The sequence below is a fragment of the Ictalurus furcatus genome, chromosome 1 (assembly GCF_023375685.1).
Source record: "Ictalurus furcatus strain D&B chromosome 1, Billie_1.0, whole genome shotgun sequence".
In the NCBI taxonomy this organism is placed as follows: domain Eukaryota; kingdom Metazoa; phylum Chordata; class Actinopteri; order Siluriformes; family Ictaluridae; genus Ictalurus; species Ictalurus furcatus.
This window is the reverse complement of record NC_071255.1, coordinates 27,385,790-27,406,716: the sequence shown is the minus strand read 5'-3', so window position 1 is coordinate 27,406,716 and position 20,927 is coordinate 27,385,790. Positions and strand designations below refer to the sequence as shown.

General features: G+C 39.5%; 1 protein-coding gene across 10 annotated transcripts in view; it reads right to left on the bottom strand.

Annotated features, from left to right (window-relative positions):
• Positions 1–2,362: 2,362 nt before the first annotated feature.
• LOC128613893 (receptor-type tyrosine-protein phosphatase mu-like) overlaps positions 2,363–20,927 on the bottom strand; it is a 235,340-nt gene continuing 216,775 nt past the window's right edge. For all 10 annotated transcript variants that reach the window (XM_053635055.1, XM_053635064.1, XM_053635095.1 and 7 more), the window contains 10 exons: positions 17,665–17,781; positions 17,039–17,193; positions 16,714–16,849; positions 13,550–13,699; positions 13,259–13,432; positions 12,160–12,291; positions 9,344–9,469; positions 9,074–9,237; positions 6,554–6,689; positions 2,363–3,494 (listed from right to left, as the gene is read on the bottom strand). In XM_053635055.1, coding sequence (XP_053491030.1) covers positions 3,441–3,494; positions 6,554–6,689; positions 9,074–9,237; positions 9,344–9,469; positions 12,160–12,291; positions 13,259–13,432; positions 13,550–13,699; positions 16,714–16,849; positions 17,039–17,193; positions 17,665–17,781 — 1,344 coding nt within the window. In that variant the 3' untranslated portion in view covers positions 2,363–3,440. The remainder of the gene's footprint in view (positions 3,495–6,553; positions 6,690–9,073; positions 9,238–9,343; positions 9,470–12,159; positions 12,292–13,258; positions 13,433–13,549; positions 13,700–16,713; positions 16,850–17,038; positions 17,194–17,664; positions 17,782–20,927) is intronic.

The window sequence follows — 20,927 nt, the reverse complement described above, 5'->3', positions numbered from 1 at the left end:
ATAATCAACCTCAGAACCTCGGGAGCAGCATCACACCACCTTGTCGTGTTTTATTCCTTACTTAATGAACGCAGATTGGAGGTCAGCATGTCTCACCATATAAACCAATGAGCTCTGGCAGGTTTTTATTCAAGGTCAGTTACGGTATATCCTCCTTAGAGTGTCACTCGAATAACCAACTCCTAGAAACAGTGTACAAAAGATCATACTGCTGATCAGCAAAATTAAAACCTTGATATTACCCATGTTCAAAGAAAGATATCACCTTTATTTTCTCTTCACTTACCTTGTATCAATTGACATTTGCATTACTTCACAGGTTTTGATTTATTTAGGCTTTAGGTTACAAACTGTCCTTTTTGTTAACTATCTTTTGTATTATTTCTATATTTCCTGAAACTATTATTTGATACGCTTAAAAATTGTTGGCTATTTGACCACTCTGAAGTTTGAAGATTATCTAGGTGCTTTGTATCGCTGAGCCTTCCACTGTTTGTGTGGGTTTTTACATTGTTCTGTATATAACTAAATATCTTATGTTGTCTTCTGATAACTCGTTGCTTCGATTGTTGCTTGTTAGTCTGGACTTGGAGTGTAATTATTATTGCAATGTTTAGTGATCCAATATCTATATCTGTATCAGAGGGATTTTGTGTGCGTAGAACAGTTATTACATCATGCTCTCACAGTTATTATTTTTGTTCGTACCTGCTTGTGATATTTTCTAACTAGTAGCCTATTTAAAGTACTGTGACCCTGACCAGGCAGTTACTAATGATGAATGATAAAGGCATTGTTCACATAAACTAACAATGCGAATCCTGTTCGTATCTGTATTTATATCTGTTTAGAATACATCATTTTCTGAATAATGTATTTGTATTCAGTTCAGACTAGGAATGTACTGTAACTGAACATTCAACTTTCAGACCACCAAAAACTATATAGTACAGGGTGTTCCAAAAGTCTCAATACATAGGGGAAAAGAACACTTTTTAGCTAAATGTCTTCCAAAATGTTTTATAATTTTTTTTTTCAGATAACCTTTAAGAATGCCTTTGACAAAAGAAGAATGTATTGAAATCATTCTCACGGCTGGATCAGGAAGCTGTCACAAGGTTGTGACGGACTTTAACAGGAAACATGGCAAACACATCCCACATGACACTGTTCACAATCTGGGGACCAAAGTTGGACTTCGTGTGTGTTTACAAAGAATGTACTGTAGAGGTTTTGTAAATGTTTTGTAAATAAAAACGTTTGGGTATTGTCATGACTTGTTTGGGTAATGTCTTATATAAGTGAAGCTCTAGGAATTCAATGAGTTCCTACCCTTGTCTTTTGAAGGTTGTACCTCAGAGGTTTGTGCTAGCTTAAGCTCTATAGGTTTCATTTTATGGCTGTTTGCAATCATATAATCAACTGGGACCCACACCCGCCAATGCCAATGTTTCATGCTGATGATGTTTTGGATCATGAGTGGCTCATTTATATCTGCACATGTTCTTCATTACATTACTCAGGTACAGGTACATCTGTCCACTTAACTCTAAAGGTTTTTAAATGTACTTTCCCCCTCTGTTCTTGAGGTTCTCTTTGTTGTTTGACACTTTCCTTAATACATACCTGACAGTTCAACAGCTATTTTTTTTCATGATTGAAGGTATTTAGACTATTTTCTTATTCCAAGATCTTGATGATCTTTTCCCACACTTCATGTTTTATCTGTTTCCAGCTTCATGATGGCCTTCTCTACTCTCTCAAAAATGAACAAATGCAATTGTCCTGGACTAATGATCCTCAAAAATGGGAGGAATGCATATAAAAAGTTGTCTCACCCAGTAAATCTCTAAAAACCCTCAAATTATAACTATTTTTATATTTAGTATGCTGGAATTACAATGAAAACCAAATCGTATCACCACTTACAGACTACACTGAACCTACAGGGTGTCCCAAAATTCTCCATACATAGGGGAAATTGATACTTTTTAGCAAAATGTGTTTCATACATGGTTTATATTATATATACTTTTTCAGATATCCTTTAAGAATGCCTTTGACAAAAGAAGAACATATTGAAATCATTCTCATGGCTGGATATGTCGCAAGGTTGTGATGGACTTTAACAAGAAACATGGCAAACACATCACACACGATACTGCTGCCAAACTTATTAACAAATTCAAAAAGACTGGAAGTGCTGCAGACTGACCGAGAAGCGCACATCCACGAACATCCGCTGACGAAGGCACAACCAACGTGGTGCTAGCGTACATAGTCCCCTATGTATGGAGACTTTTGGGACACCCTATATTGTATATTCAGCTCTAGGGCATAAAAAGTAGAAAGAACCAACAGCTCAGTATAGATATGTATGTATTTGTAATTTTTTTTTTCCATATAAGATAAATAAAAACATAACATCACATCCTGGTCACCATTATTATGCCAAGCCTGACAAAAGAGAAAAATAATAATGACCAAATAAAAACATGATTGTCACTCAATGTGCTTCACAAAAATAAAAATAAAAAACAAAACAACAAAAAACAAAAGCAAAACAAAAAAACAAACAACAAACAAAAAAACAAACAAAAAAAACCCTTCAATGAATAAATAATCTGTCAACCTTCAAGTATTTACAGTATTAACAAATGGTCACAAATATAAGCTTTGGATCTTTTGACATGACATTAAGCTTGCTTGTGGTTCGCTTCAACAATTAACACAACAACATTTCACAAGCAATCACAATAATGTCAATGCAACCTTTAGGATCCGTGCTCTTAATGCCATTTTGAACTTCAGCTACAAGTCATTCTGCCTCAAATTTAATTCACAACAAAAAAAATAAAATAAAAAAAATCTGTAATTAAAAATAAACACAGCCACTTTAGCATATATCGCATTCCCCACAAAAATGGAAATGACAGCTATCATCCACCGAGGATAAAAAGGCAAGACAGAGGTGTCACAGGCAAGAAGAGGGACAAAAAAAAAAAAAAACATAAAAAAACCTGCCGAAACATATTAAGCAGTGGTGAAACGTGGACAGCTTGGGAGTAAAGTACATCAGTGTGCTCGTGGAATAGAAGATGTGTCACGTGAGTGCGGGGAGTGTGTGACCTGTCCAACTCACGCTGAAATGTACATACAGAGAGCAGAAGGGACAAGTGAGGGAACAGGGTAAGAGTTCAAGGTTCAACTGTGGACAGTTCAGCTGGGCAGTGCAAGCGTGCGGTCCTCTGGTTCGACCCTGAAGACCATTTCCTGGCCACATTCAGCCAATATCATAGCCACAGCGGTCCGAGCAACACACCTCCTCACATTTCCAGTCCAGCGCTTCAACATTCATGTGTGGTATAGTCTCTATCCGAGGAAAGAAAGGGCCGGGGGACAGCAAGGAACAGGAAGGGGGACAGCCGCATCTGGACAACTTAGCCTGAATTCAAGTACTCCAGTGCCACTTCATAGCAGAATTTATACTGATCCTGAAAATGCAGAACATAACCATCAATGGAAATATAATAACAGAATTCAATAGACCTATTTATTGCATAACAGTATCACAAAATTGTTAATATATAGAAAGGGTCAATTGAGAACACCGTTACTATGACTAGACATTGATTGTTTTGTATTCACTGGTAGTATAAGATGTACAGCATGATAATAAATCTCAGCTGCTAGAAGAATTTCATCCTAATACAAAAGATTGAAGTCATGCACTCATGATAACTGAGCAATTATATACTTTGTGAATTATTCCCAAAAAGAAAAAAAACAAACAGATGATGAAGTGTCTGAGATTGAGACACATCTAGTATATCAATCAATAATCCTTTATTGATAATTTATAATGATTAATAATTTATATCAAGAATCCTCTCAAACTTAGGAATAAGAAAAATACATATAATGTCAGTGGTAATGTCAGCGTCAAGCCTTATAGATAAATCCCTGAGTGGCTAAAACCAACAAACCAAAAAAATAATAATCTGTATATCAAAGCTTACAGTCTGCTACAGAATTATTGGCACAGTGGGCAATTTTTTTTTTATGATAACATGTAGATTTTTTTAGATAATTTTTAGATCTTTGTAGATAATTAGCTTAATCCGACAATGAAAATATGAGAGCGATCTAACCTTTTATGATGTAATTTTATTCTAAGAAAATATTAAACCCTCATCAAAGATAGATTTTTGAACAAAGCCCAATTATTGCCACAGAAATTCTTAAAAAGAAGGACGGTTATGCAGAAGAGAACCCAATCCTCACTGTTAAGTATGGTGAAGTTTTGGAGCTGTTTTTCCTCAAAAGTCTCTGAAAACGCTGTTAGGATACACAGCATTATGGAATAAATGCAGTATCAGAAGATTTTAAATGAATACAGCCCCTCCAAAACTATTGGAAAGGCAAAGCCAATTCAGTTATTTTTGCTGTAGACTGAAGACATTTGGGTTTGAGATCAAAAGATGGATATGAGAAGAGAGTTTTGAATTTAAGCTTTTCTTTCCTGGTATTTATATGTAGATGTGTTAAACGACATAAAACATAGTCTTAGATCACCCAATTTGTAGGCAAGCAAAAATATTGGAGCATGTGACTGACAGGTGTTTCTTGTTCCCCTGGTGTGTCCTGTTAGATTGACTGTTTGAACAATAAATAGCTCTGAATATCTACTCTTCGTTTTAGCCTTCAGTTTCACCTGTGAAGACATTTTTTGTTAAAAAGGATAAGCCAACATGAAGATCAGAGAGCTGTCTATGGGAGAAAAGCAAGCCATATTGATTGACAAAAGAAGGAAAATCAATCAGAGGCATTGCACAAATATTGGGAATAGGCAATATAACAATTTGGAATGTCCTGAAAAAGAAAGAACCCACTGGGGTACTGAGCAACAGATACCGAAGGGGTCGAGCAAGGAAAACAACAAAAGCCCAAAACAACAGTCAGTGACATCACCAACAACCTCCATGGTGCAGGGGTGAAAGTATCACAACCCATCGTTTGAAGACATTGAAATATAGAGGCCATACCACAAGATGCAAACCGCTCATTGGCAGTAAGAATCGGAAATATAAAATTGGAATTCATAAAACATATAAGCTCATCTGTGAAGCACGGTGGAGGTAGTGTCATGGCACAAGCCATGCATGGCTGCTTCTGGAACAGGCTCACTAATCTTTACTGATGATGTAACTCAAGATGGTAGCAGCAGAATGAATTCAGAAGTTTACAGAAACAGTCTGTCTGACAATTTACAGAGAAATGCAGCCAAATTAATCAGGAGGAACTTTATCATGACAGTGATCCAAAACGCACTGCAAACTCAACAAAGATTTCATCAGGCGGAAAAAGTGGAAGGTTTTAGACCGGCCAAGTCAATCACCAGACCTTAACCCAGCTTAGCATGCATTTCATCTTCTGAAGAGAAAACAACAACTGAAAGAGGCTGCATTAAAAGCCTGGAAAAGCATCATGAAAGAAGAAACCAACAATTTGGTGATGTCAATCAGTTGTAGGCTTGTTGCAGTTACTGCAAGCAAGGGATATGCAATCAAATATAAAGTGTTATTAACTTTAATTTACTTCAAGACTTATATGTTCCTATACTTTTGCTCACATAAAAATTGGGTTGTCTGATACAAAAGGTTCTATGTTTTATGTTGTTTAACACATCTAGATGCAAATACCAGGAAATAAAAGCTGAAATCCTAAACTCTCGTCTCATACCCATCTTTTAATCTCAAACCCAAATGTTTTTGGTCTATAGCACAAACAAATGAATTGGCCGTGCAGTTCCAATAGTTTCAGAGGGGACTGTATCTGGCTGTCTCTGCCAAGAAGCTATACCTGGGTCATGTTATGATCTTACAGAGGGATAATAAAACAAAACATACAAATCCATACAAAAATGGCCCAGTGACTGCAGAATCAGGCTTTTGAGGATTGAGAACTGTGATATTCTGTACTCAGTACTTTCCCAGATTCCTTACTCTGTATTCTCCAATCTACAGAAGACTGAATGCTGCTATATTATCACACAGTACTAAATGCAGGATGCCAATAATTTGGACACATGTGGTTTTCTTAAAAATATTTTTGATCATTGTTGTTTTCTTAGAATACATTTATGTCAATCAAGGTTAGACTTCGCAATTAGAGGTTAGACTTTCAGTGTGAGATGAAGCTAATCACCCACAAAGACATTTTTCATACCCGTTTTACCCATATTTACCTTGGGTGCCAATAATTCTAGAACTGTGTAGCAAGCCTGACAAAGAGCAAAAGACTGATCAGTTATCTGTGTTTCACAGAAAAGATTAAAATCCATATCTTATACTGTCATTTTTCTATTTATCTTAATAATCCTTAATGCAATCTTAAAAGCATCAGGGAAGAATACAGTGTCCTGAGAGTAATGCGTACATCAGAAAGATTTGTGTGATCTGTCTGTCATCTGTACACAGCATAATGAGCTGGAGATATGTGAATTGAAGCATTTTGCATAAAATCTGTGCTGGTCCCCAGTGACGGTGCTTACCAAGAGATCTACCATGTTGGGCTTGTTGTTCCTCAGCGTTTTGACAGCATGGAACACGTCCACAGAGCGCTGGTGCCGTAGCATCTCACACACAATACTGATTGCACAGAAAGTCCCACTTCGTCCACCTCCATTCCTAATGACAGCGAGAGAGAGAGAGAGAGAGAGAGAGAGAGAAAGAGAAAATGACAATGCATGAAAAAGCATGTTTTATTATCTACCATGTAATCGCATACGTTTACTCATTTGGCCGATGCTTTCATTCAAAGTAACATGCAACTGAGACAGGAGAGCATTTGAGGGTTAAGGACCCAACCACGGCAGCTTGGCAGTGTTGGCATTTAAACACACAACCTTCTGATCAATAGCCCAAAGGCTTCACCACTGAATATAGAATATTCCCATGTTTAGGTACATCTGAACTATACAGTGCCCTCTACTAATATTGGCACCCTTGGTAAATATGAGCAAAGAAGGCTGTGAATTGTCTTTTTTGTTTAACCTTTTGATCTTTTGTTAAAATAATTCACAAAAATACTCTGCTCTCATGGATATCTGTATGGAGGAACGGTCTCAGATCCCTGGCCATGTATTTTCCAACCTCATCAGGCGTTACAGGAGAAGACTCAGAGCTGTTAACTTGGCAAAGGGAGGTAGCACAGCATATTGACTAAAAGGGTGCCAATAATTGTTGCACACCTATGTTTAACAAAGATATTTTTTTTTATAAACCTGTGTTGTCTTTGCAATTGTTTGTTATCCATGAGAGCAGAGTATTTTTGTGAATTTTCTGAATGAAAGATCAAAAGGCTAAACAATAAAGACAATTTTTCACAGCCTTCTTTGCTCATATTTACTTTATTGCTCATATATATGTATATATATAGTTCTGCTAAATGAATCATTTTTCAATGCACTAATGTACAATCAAGTTCTGTGGAGTAACCTCTAGGTGGCGCTCTTCTCCCTCTGATCCCCTGCTGTTGTGCAAAACCTCAAAGCTCTGACACACAGCGAGTTAAAAGCTTCAGTGGGACTGTTTCCTGTTTCCTATTACATGCCACAGCTCAAGTTTTCATGCCTCAGAAGTTTGGAGTACTGACTGTGGCTTTCAGTAAACATTACCATTTAACTTGTAGAGCCTCTTTTAATCCCCAAAGGCCATGAAATGTCATAGATCGTGTTTTAAACGAACGTTATAGTGTGGACTGTTAGGGCAAGCAGCCCTTTAGTTTGCTAATTACTTGCACTTCTGCAGATGGTAAAATGGACAGAGTGGGTAACATACTGTGATACTGCTTAAAGAAGCCTCTGCTGTCTGAATGTGGGAGAAAGAACGTGTGTATGTGTGTGTGTGTGTGTGTGTGTACATGGTTGTGTATGTGTGTGAGAGGGTTGTGAGATTGGAATCTGGCCGGGAATCTAATGAGAGTCACATGGATCCTCTTTTCGTGGTGGCTCAGTGGATGGGATGGGAATGGAGGCCTGGTCTCAGGAGTTCTGGGCCAGATTAGCTCCACTTCAGCCCAGTCCACACACACACATGCACACTCTCTCTCTCTCTCTCTCTCTCTCTCTCTCTCTCTCTCTCTCAAGCAAGCAAGCTGATCTCATTTCCTACCTAGGCAGGGCCTCGGGGAAGCAGGCCGCCACTGAATCTGCCTACCATACTGATCCCTACGAAATGCGAGGCGAGATAAGGTAGTGGTATGATTGTATGCACACACACACACACACACACACACACACAGCCTCACAGGAGAGGCTTGGGCTAAATCTGGTGAATGAGGTTTGATTTGAATTTATGTATTAACTCCACCACCACATGACCTAAGACAACGCTGCCATTCCTATAGCACACTATGATTCTGTGTGACATATCTGGACAAAACGAGGCATTTATAAACGTATTGATTTAAAAAACCACAACAACAACAACAACATTTTGTTAGATTAGCAGTGCTTACCATCACAAATAGACACAAAACCCTCACTAAAGCCCTGTCTGAGCTGTATTTGTGATTTTAATCCAGCACCAAACCACAATGTCTGTAGTCTGAAAAATCCAGTGACAATAATTACAAAGTAAACGATCTTATGTAATTTGCTGAACACACAGCTCTCTGTGTGATAATAATCTTGTTCGAATCAATCGCACTGTAATATAATCAGTAAAGCGAGTAACAGACATGGCTGTGTACCGTGTTATTACTGTTACTGAGTGTTATGCCTGTCGTGTAACCCTGACATGTACATCCGGGCTAAACTGTGGTAATTTGGCAAATGACACAGATACTTACACAGACATCCTCTCCAAATCCTTTACAGCTACATTAGCGAACCTCCTACAGCTCAAATAGGGCTGTAGATGAGTTTCAATTCTGTTTATAGACGATATGTAATTGCCCACTTTGCTATGTCCCTTTTACCTGTGTGTGAATGTGTCTGTTCATGTGTGACAGAAATTGATAAAGAGAGAGACAGAGAGAGAGAGAGAGAGAGAGAGAGAGAAGGACTCACAGGCAGTGCACCACAGTGCGTCCCTCTCCTCCGTCGTACTCCTCCTGCCACTTGTCCACCTGCCGGATTAGTTTGAGGAATGAGCGCTTGGACACAGGTGTGTCTCGGTACATGGGCCAGCCCAGGAACTGAAACTGTTGGACCATGCGGTACCCGTCCTGTGGCTGACAACAATGAAAGATTGAGATCAACAGCTGTCTCACAAATCAAGCATTAAGCAAATCAATATGATCAGTCGTGCCTGTGTGCGCATTCGTAAAGTGCATTTACCCGTGCAGCATTATAGATGCGGAATATCCTACTAATAATATCCTCCTCTAGATCGGCAGATACAAACTCCACCTGGATAGGTCCATGCCTGTGTACACCATTCTCAGGCCAGTACTGTGGACACAGCTGCACAAAAACATGCATATCAGCCCCCATCACTATACAGCCATTCTTTTTATTACAGCAATACAACAAGAATAAGCCTTTATTTGTTACATATACATTACAGCAGAGTGAAATTCTTTTCTCGCATATTCCAGCTGGTTAGGAAGCTGGGGTCAGAGTGCAGGGTCAGACATTGATTCAGTACCCCTGGAGCAGATAGGGTTAAGGGCCTTTTCAAGGGAAGGGCCCGGCTTGGGGGCTTGAACTGTTTAGCTACCACTTCCCTCAACAATGCACCATTTATTCTTTAGTTTGCTGTGAGAACAAATATTTTAGTTTGATATCACTATAATAACATTACAGTACATGGGTTAAAACACTTATAAGTATATTACAGGCTGGCTGATATAGGAACAATCGGTTAATGACTGACGCTTAGTAGTGCCTACTCAGTGTGGCTCAACGTCCTTTTCCAGACCCTTCACACTATCTGTCCCTCAGTGGTGGAAAGAACTTCCAACCTCAATCCAGACCACAGAATCTCACTATCTTAAAAAACGGCAAAAAACCCACCTCTTCTGTGAACACCTAACCCCTAAAACGCCAACCCCACATTATCCTTAAAAAACAAAAAACAAAAAAAAAACCCTTACTCTGGGTCTCACACCTCTACTCTGTGCACTTTGCTTTTCTAGAACTCAATTATAAATCTTGTATAGTAGCACTACTTGTATTGTTCTCCACTTGATATATCGCTTTGCTTGTATTTCCACATTTGTAAGTCACTTTGGATAAAAGCGCCTGCTAAATGAATAAATGTCAATGTAAATGTAAACAACAATCTGGTCTTTTCATGTGACTTCTATCTAAATTGTATCCTGATAATGTTATGAATACCCTATCTTCCAGGAACTCCAATTCCCAGAACCCTGTGCCAGCAACCACACCCACCATTGCTTCCCACCAGTCATTCTTGCTCAAGCTCTTTTCAGTGAGTCAGATCATTTCAGCTGGTTCAGCTCACCAGTAAGAGCCGAGGCTTTCGGCTCCCAAATGACATTCTGTGTTCCAGTTGGTCCAGTGATTATTCTTCCTTGTGTAACTATAGCTGAAATTGCTTCATCAAATCTTACTCTAGCATCTAATTAACAACATAACATCACTTTGCATTGTATTTTACCCAATCGCTTTAAATCATTGTAGAATCAGCAAGACATTACAAGCATCCCTGCATTCATGTTATTGTGCTTGCTGTGTCTGTGCGTCATTTCCATTAATACTGATACACTTGATTACATACAGCACATTTTTAACAAGGAATAGCGCAGTGGATCCTCCGTCATGCTGCCTCATACTCACAGCTGAGAGTCAAACACATGTCTCACGATTCACACTAACCAACAGCTCATAGAAGCATTTTAATTACATTACAATGCAAGAGTGAAAGAAAATAATAGAATAGGGGGAAAAAAATAAAACAAATAGCTCATGTGTGAGTCGGCTCTGAATGTTCACCTCAAAAAGTTCACTCGGTTTGCAAAGGACACATCACTAACACACATCTGTCATCCATTCACTGTAATTGCTCTTTGTGTATTCCCCTCACTCTCATTGCCAAGTTATCGCTGACTACATTTTGGGTTTTTTGTTGCTGCCTTCTTCCAGTTGTGGCCATTTCCTGCTGCCCCATTTTCAAGCACTGAATCACCACATGTACACCTTTACACAGGAAATCAAATGTGTCTCTGGTTAGCCAGTCTAATAGCTGTATCATGTATTATTATTATACAAGCTAGCTTCTAACACTTCACCAACTTCTTCAAGCTCCCCACAGAACTTCTTCAAGCTCTGTGCTTTGTTTCTAGCCAATTTGCAAAAGATGGTCACCAGATCAAAAATTGTGAATCTGCATGTTTTTAGTTTTCTTGAAGGCACCAACTACGATAGTCTTGAAAGGGTGGACAAACGTAGCATGGACAGGTGTGTGATGTGGCTAAAATGCACCTTGGACTAGATTTAAATCTGTTCTTAAAGCATTTCTATCCAGAGTCCATCCACATGCTCATGAAATGACCAAGTGCAAACATTTACATTTACATTTATTCATTTAGCAGACGCTTTTATCCAAAGTGACTTACAAATGAGGAAATACAAGCAAAGCGATATATCAAGCGGAGAACAATACAAGTAGTGCTACCATACATGATCTTTAATTGAGTTCTAGAAAAGCAAAGAGTAGAGGTGGAAGAGCCAGAGTATGTTTTTTTGTTTTATTATTATTATTTTTTAAATAATGTGGGGTTGCCGTTTTAGGGGTTAGTTAAGTGCTGACGGAAGAGGTGGGTCTTTAGCCGTTTTTTGAAAATAGTGACAGATTCTGCAGTCCAGATTGAGGTTGGAAGTTCATACCACCACTGAGGAACAGTTAATTTGAAGGTTCAGGAAAGGGACCTTGAGCCACACTAAACAGGACTATAATCTCTTTATAATCTCTTTATAGAGATTAGTGTACAGGCCACAGTGGTAGTGGAAGCTGGAAGGCTCTCCCTGACAGTGCAGTGTGGATAAGGTGTGAGTTTGGGCTTTGATGCTGACCAGCTTGTCCCCTGGCTAACCTGCTGCATTTGCATAATGAGAGTAGACCGCTCATGTGTGTAAGACAGAGAAGTGGAAGAGAAATGTAAACACACACACACACACACACACAGTACCTGAGCAGGATCCACATCATTCAGCATTACTATAGATGTGCAGTGGTAGTCCAGGACCAGCCTCCAGAAGTCTTTTACAGTGTTGGGCAAAGGATGCTGGGTAACGATGAAAGCAGATGGTTGCTTGTAGCTCTGTAGAGTGATCCAGAGACAGAAAAGAAGGAGACCGTGAATAAAATGAGAGCGTGTGTAAGAAAAAGCGAGGGTGTCAGCACTTTTTCTTGCAAGATTTGCTGTACACTGAGAATATGAATGTCTTTAGTTAACTAATTGATGTAAGAGGCTTTTCATTTCCGACGTTTTTGCTTGTTATGCCCTTATTCCGTGCTACTGCTACTGACATTTCCATTTGCTCTAATGAAAATAAATGCTCTGTTACTGGTCTTTGAACATATTTTCCATAAAAGCAATCTAGATGAAGTCGTATGGTGGAAAAAAAAATCCCCCCCAAAAAAACCATCCACGTTTGTGAATTTGTTTTATGCATTTGCATGACAGTGGAATAAATCAAAACCATCTGTTTTTTAATCATTCTCAATAAGCACATAATTGTGCATGGCATATTGAGCGAAGTAGTTCCCATTTATCATGTTTGCTCCCCCCACTGATCTGCTTTGGCTTTCTGGAAAAAAACAAGTGATTATTATAGGGAAGAATGTGCAATTTATTGTCCCAAATGGACAAGCGAGTACTGCTGAATTGAGGAATCTGATATGTCCACTGCTCTCTCTCGCTCGCTCCATATGTCTCTCCCACTGGCTTTCTTTGCTTTCTACTCAAATCTCTTTTGCTCTAATGTTTTCCATTCCCTACTCTTATTTTTTCTGGCTCTTTGGTAGTGTAGCATCACATTAAAAAAGTATCTTGTTTATGTTTTCATGTCTTTTGGTGAATAAATACACTTTCATTGCCACTCTACTCTATACTAACAATGTTGATAATGTGATGCAAAGGAAACTAAATGTAATATACGAGAAAGACACGCTGTCGAAGCTAAAGATGTCTTGTTCACACATGACGAATCATAGAAAAAAACCTTAAGGGAAACGTTTTTCTCATGAACTCTATCAGAAGCTTGTAGCAGTGTTTATGTACATACATCCATGAGGGCAGCGTTGATGTAGTTGCTGCTCTCGCCATCAATAGTGATAAGGAAGGGCAGACAGCGGTCAGGTGGTAGCACATCCATGCACCGGTTCTTCTCATGGTTCCTCGGCAGCAGAGCAATGCTGCAGTCCTCTACGCGCAGTGTCGGCGTGACCATGTTCAGAGTCTGAGTATCAACACAATCCAACATTCACAATATTAATACTGTAACCTTTAAACGCGAATAAGCATGTTTTCATACTCGCTGGTGCTGACATGCAGTCCAAGACACAAACACACTCACTCTGAACTCCTCTTTAATTTGGCTGGAGTTGGTCTGAGGATCTAGACGGTTCATGTCATAATACACTGAACGCAGCTGATTGGCTGGAACGGTGGTGTCACCGCACAAACACGCCTCCAAGATGGCGTCATGGATGAACACATACTGCTCCTGAAAGTAAAACAAAACCAAACAAAAGTAGTAAAAAATTATGAGAAAACAATTTACTAAAACAAAAACAAACAAACAAACAAAAAACAACGACACATTTAATATAAATAAGTATTTTATAATCCATCCATCCATCCATTTTCTATACCGCTTATCCTACTGGGTCAAGGGGAAACCTGGAGCCTATCCCAGGGAGCATCGGGCACAAGGTGGGGTACACCTTGGATGGTGCGCCAATCCATCGCAGGGCACAATCACTTACACATTCACACACCCATTCATACACTGCGGACAATTTGGACATGCCAATCAGCCTACCATGCATGTCTTTGGACTGGGGGAGGAAACCGGAGTACCCGAAGGAAACCACTGCAGCACGGGGAGAACATGCAAAGCCGCACACATAGAAGGTGTGAGGCAAATGTGCTAACCACTAAGCCACTGTGAGCCAGTATTTTTATAATAACTAAAATGAATACTATTATATAAACAATAATATAAGGAACAAAACGCAATGAGGCATAATGTTACCACCTCAAAGTGGATTGTTCCTGTTCCTATTCCAATACCAGCTCAACCTGAATTGTTTTATTTCTCTTAGAAGACAGTGATTTTAATAATCAATGATGCATCATTTTGAACTGTTTGTAGTTACATTTAATGTTTTATGTCCATGTGTCAAGTTAGTTCCTGTTATGAACATCTTCTGGCCAACATCACTTTGATATAATTCAGCAATATCACATGAGCAAGAATGTTGCATTGATTATAAGCATGGCTGTGATTACCTGTGATATTCAGTACAAACAGTACAACTGCGAGTGTGATATTGATTTATACAACAGTTCTATAAACAACAAGTGATATCAAGTAAGTGACACTTCAGACACAATGGCCAAGTATTTCGTTTATTTTTGCCCTGTCAACAAAAAGAGTTGAGAGCTGGACAGAGTGTTGCATGTTGCCATGCAATGTACCGACTGACTGTGCAATAACGGTTTTAATGTAACAAACTATTGCTGGAATTTAAATTCTATCACTACCTCCAGGATTTAGCGATTTCGCGATCGCAGAAATGAACGCAAAATTGAGCAAACTCTGCAATATTCAGAGGAGCTTGCAATGTTTTTTAATTACCGATGATTTTTAAAGACGTGTCATGTGACGTCATCACAACGCACATTCAACCAAAGTCCTCTTCGATTCACGTGCGTCGAACACGAGTACAGCTAGAAGGTCTCATTTACCGGCAAACATCACTGTGAAAGGCTGCGCAAAACATTTTCATGCGATTGCAATTTCGTCTAGCTTTCTGAAAAAAAAGTATAAAAAACTCTAAATCAGGCATTTTTTGGCTGCAACAATCACATGCAAAAAAAAACAAAACAACTCCACGAAATCCTGTGTGGACTGTTTTTTAACTGGCGTCATACACACAGTGAACTGTACCAGCACTCTTGGAATCACTCTTGGATCGCCGCTTATCCAATCAAATTAGTCAACTGGAAATACCTGTTGTGTAAATGAATGTATGATCATTTATAATTATATTTCAGTAACATACATGGGTGGCTGTGGTTCAGTTGGAAGAGTGGGTTGTCCACTAATCGTAGGGTTGGTGGTTCGATTCCCGGCCCACATGACTCCACATACCAAAGTATCCTTGGGCAAGACACTGAACCCCAAGTTGCTCACAATTACAAGTTAGCGCCTTGCATGGCAGCTCTGCTACCACTGGTGTGTGAGAGTGTGTGTGTGTGTGAATGGGTGAATGAGACATAGTGTTAAGCGCTTTGGAACCGCTAAGGTCAAAAAAAAAAGGTGCTATATAAGTACAGACCATTTACCATTACCAGACTATATATTACAAATATGTGAATATGTGCACTGTCACCACATTCAACAGTATTTTTTTAGATTATCATTATATCTACCTCGATCAAACTTAATTTCCAGGTGGCTTGGAAGCCACCACAAGGCCATCAGTCACTCCTCCACCTTTCTGCCTCTACAGGCACTCAGACCTGCTTGCCTGACGTTAATCTTTCATGAAGTGACATTTGCGAAAATGTCTTGAGATGTCATTTTTTGACAAAAGTCCAGGCACCAGGGTCAGTGGCTTTCAGGCAAGTCTACTGTAGCATCACTGCTCACTCTCATGTCCTTGGCACGGATTTACCGTTCAAACTGATTCAGAGTTTGCTCATATTGAGAAATAGAAGAGTAATACCAGCTGTTCTGTTTTTACAGCACCATACCATTTTAATGATATTTAGTCCATTATTTAATTACGTCCTGGGTGTTTAAACACTCAGGGAAAATGTCCGTTTCCCCCTAATGTGTTCAATATAAACCGGTACATATGTACTACAAATCACTTTAGTAGCTTTCGAAACTACTTTGTATTTGTTTTTACCCATCTGCTTCAATTTGCAAAACTAATTAAACACTAACTGAGTTTTATATGCTGTCAAGAAATTAATTTGGGTTCATTATTTAATTCCTTTAAGCTGGTGCATACACAGATTGAGCAGAAATAAGCACTTCCCTGCTTACCAACATACCAACAACTACAAGCTACAAGCTTAATTGCAGTATTTTTGCTCGACCTGTGTCACGAACAGCAACAAGAAAACATACTGGTAAGACGACATGTGAAAGTGGTTTAAATGTGAATTGAAAACGTCTTAGAAAAAAAAAAATCAGACGTTATCGTTAGGCAAAAACTATATTTATGCCATGTGAATCTTGCTTGTTTTTTTAATTCTGAAGGTTTCTTGGACCACCCCTTCAAGCCAGAGGTGAAATAAACTTGAGATTTTCACTCAAACCTTTCACTCAGAAATAAAATAACGAGCATAACGTTTGCACGGAATGACTTGTAGATTTATACAAAAGTTCATTTGCGGTTTGAAGAGATGGGTGTTTCTAGGTCTTACGTGTTCTGAGTCAGTACGAATGTTTTGAGTATGTGTTTTGTTCGAGGGTGGTGTGTAGTCGTTTGGTTGCAGTACCTCGGTCTGGACCATGTTGACCCTACGTGAGCGGAGCTCTCGCACGCAGTTATAGATGTCCACCACACCCTCACGCTCAGCCATGTCCAACATGATGTCAATGACGATAAAGCAGCCCGTACGGCCAGCACCAGCGCTGCGTGCCAGATAACGGACGTGTGTGTCAGAAAACCAGTTCACATTCAAGGACAAATCATTTACACAGAATACAGAGTACATGGAACTGTGAGGAGCATAATACAGTCATCGATTTCTGTTTATATCTACGGACTAAACAGTATGAGATCCACACTGCTACAGAATGGCTGTATCGTTATCTTCTGACCTGCAGTGGACCACCATTGGGCCGGCATTAGCTGGGCTCTTGGATTTGACTCTGCGGATGAAGCCCAGCAGGCCTGTAGCGTGGTACGGTACTCCGTGGTCCGGCCAGCCAGTGAAATGGAACTGCCTGATCTCCCTGATCTCATGAGCTCCTCGCTGCAGTGAACAAACGAGCAAACACACACACACAGACACACACAAAGATAGTTTAAGAGTGAGGTCTGTTGGCACACTACTCCATTCAAACTCCCACAAGTATCATCTCTAAGCATCTGTGGTGTTTGTGTGTGTGTCAGTGTGTGTGTCTTAAGGTTTGTGCATTTGTAGGAGGATGAGAAGGAGTGAAATAGAGCTAGAAGGCCCGTGATTCACACCCTCACACACATGCACCCTGTCACACACCTACACAGACCCAGAATTCAGTTGCACACAAAGCAGGAGTTTAATGCAAAACCGGACAGATGTAACAACAACAACAACAACAAAATGTTTTTTTTGGTTCTCCTGCATTTCAGTTTTAAACTGATTCACAAAACCCCAAACATTTGTGATTTTTTTTTTCATTTTTTCATTCCATTTCAGTCTTTTAATATAATAAGTTTCCAAATCCAAATTACTAGCCTGTACCTTTTCCACAGCGAAGGTTCGAATGACATATTCTGAGAGCAGCTGTGTCTCGATCAGTGTCACCTTCATGTCCCGGTAGATCTCTGTGTCATCTGGCCAGTACTTGCAACACTTAACCTGAAAGACAGCCAACACCCACACACACCCACACACACACACGCACACACACAGACAGGCAAATGCACATGTTAGTAATTCTCCATTAACCAGCTTCCAGTCGCTGCCAAATTACTCAATGATCCGATAATATCAGCTCAGAGAAACAATCGCACTGTGCTGAACAGAGCTAAATACTCCAGAACTCATCTGCAACCTTAGGAAATTCAGCATCGTCTTAAAGATTTGTAGATATTTTGTACATTAAAATTTACTGAGAGCTTTAAGATGTAAACCATGCAGCACAAAAAAGGCTTTATTCCTTCTTGCAAGCCAACAGTCCCATCTTGAGTGCCCCAGATACGTGGAAAGCTCTGGGCCTGATGATCCCCTGACTAATTACCCCTAGTGGCTTGCTCTTGAACTCTCTCATTACTTGGTCCACACTCACAGGACCTGAACAAAACTAGTACAATCAGGCCAAGCTTCTTCACTATGAGAAAAACAAAGAGCACATTTTTATACCACAGCACACTGTTTGTATTATTTCCTTGATGTTGCGATGATCAATACCATTTTGCCCTGAATGCTTTTAGGAGCCTTGGGACTGATTCCCTTGCTTTCTTTTCGTTTGATCGTTTACTGCCCTCTTTTCTCATTCACTCACATTATGCTACACTTCCTTTCTTCTTTATTTGCCTCCGACACGATTATCATTTTTCTGCGCTTCAATCTTCTTTACTACATTTTCCTACTTTATGGACTTATTAAGACTGGGCTAATCGGTGAAATAATTATGGTTTAATGGGTGTTTGGAAACAGCCGTAGTCATGCTAGCTCCGCATGAGCAATTTGTCAGAAAAACGCCGGTAGTGAGATGCTATCTGCGCTACTCTAACTGTCAAAAATGAGATTAGGGCTGGAGAATCTTCTAAATGAGGAAGCGCTGTTTTGGTAACGATTTATAGCTCATGTTTGTCAGATAATTCACCACAATTTGGGCTTGTCCATGCTGAACGTATTTCAACCTCTGTACAGTTCTGCATGAGGACCAAAGGTCTTTAGAACAAACTCTCACACATATAACCTCTCTAACACATGAGCGAAGTGATTAAATCTAACTGTTTTACTACTTATCAGCGCTGAACTAAAATGCACTCTGATTTCAACAGCATTATCATTCCGTTTGCACGTTAATAACTTATTAATGAGTTAAATGTGATGCTGTGCTGAGAACCGGCAGAGGCCCCTTTTGTTCTTGTCAGATATTGAGATGGGGTTTTAGAAATCTCATTAGTTCCAAGCCACAGATTTCCACTGGGAATGTTAGGGATTAGTCGTCCACTTGCCATGGGCATCCTAAAGCACAATGATATCACCGTGTTTCAGTCCCACACTGGATTTCAGCTCCTTTAGCAGACACCAGATATGCTAACGTAGACAAATCAGGGATAGGCATAAGGAAACCAATCTCCTGGATTAAAGCATTAGGTATAAACCAAGTGTAACCGGTGTAATGTAGGATAAACCTTTGCTAACAATCCAAAAATTACCTGCAGTAAGTATGCTAGTGCTGACACTTCCATGATTAATAATCCTCAAATTTAATCAGCAATTTGCATGCAATGCAGTTTGAGACAAGGTCTAGCGTGGTATGGTCACTGAAAACATGAGCAGATGTGTTATGTACTATTATACCACAGCACTGTTGAATGCTTCATTCTGATTGGTCAGAAGGTGTTACATTTACATTTATGGCATTTGGCAGACGCCTTTCTCCAGAGCAACTTACATTTTTCTCGTTTATACAACTGGGCAGTTAAGGGTTAAGGGCCTTGCTCAAGGGCCCAGCTGTAGGAGCTTGGTGGATTTGAACTTACAACCTTCTGAGCAATAGTCCAACATCTTAACCACTGAGCTGCCCTTGCCCCTGCCCCTGCTGCTGCCCCTGCCCCTAAGGTTAAGTTGGTTAAATTTACATAATAACATTTGTCAGTAATATTACAAGACACATTTTTCACTTTAATTAGTTTTAAGAGAGAGAAAAAAGTGCTGCTGTGTCATTAATGATAACAGGAACTAAGAAATAACTTGTTTCATTGACATTTTACAACACAAACCACAGTTATAAACTGATGAACAGTATGATGCATCATTCTTTAATTAAATGAACACATTACCATGAGCAAATAGCTGAGGTTTTAGAGGAACCACACACTTCAGGGTATGCTGTTACTGAAACATAATCAACGGACATCAAACCATCCCATCATTGATTAGTTTTCTATAACAGCACACACGGTTGCGTTTTATTCCTTACCTAGCACAGTTAAATGTAATTTACTCAGCATAGGTCCTTACAAATTGCCCCTAAACACGAATACGACATGTATATCCAGTAGACTAACCATATCAGCCTTACAGAGCTCTGGAAAGGTCTAAACTGAGTTCTGTACTGTATGTGTATATACTGTGTATAGATATGTGTTGGGTATATCTATATACTTGTGGGTTGAGATGAAGCTCATTGAAGAGGTTAATAAAAATTATTGCTCCTCTCTTCGGGTCGCGTGAGGTGTTTGTGCTTTTGAAGGAGTGGAAAGAAACTGTCCAGCTGAGAAGCAGCTTGGTGTGAATATGGAGGACATGGAGAGGGCTGAGCCCAAATCCCAGAGTTCATCAGCAATGAGACACAGCAGATGGTGCCAATGATGAAAAGGGAGGGACGTGATTTGCTGCTGCCGAGACGGATGGCTACTCAGTTAGGCTTGATAAAGAATGCAACAGTCTGCTTGGATATTAGGCACAGTATTTTAAAAACAGAAGCAGGGGACCAGATGTGAAGCCAGTCAAGAGTGGTAGAAAATTTGAGAAATGCACTCAGATTTTCATTATGACAGTGTGAACATTGTTAGGTCCCTTGGGATCTTATACAGTATACAGGTGGACAGTCTTATTTCTCTTGCTCTACAGTTGGTAAATAATGCACATGGATACTTGCATTATACAGTTGACATAAATAAGAAACACACACCAGGTGATGTGAACAGTACTGTATGTTAAGAGGTTGCTGTTCAATTTCTAAAACATGCTTGCAATAGGGTACAGAATTCTTCATTTTTTGTTTATAGATTGAGCTCAATAGTGGCTAAATTGATGATCAGGAT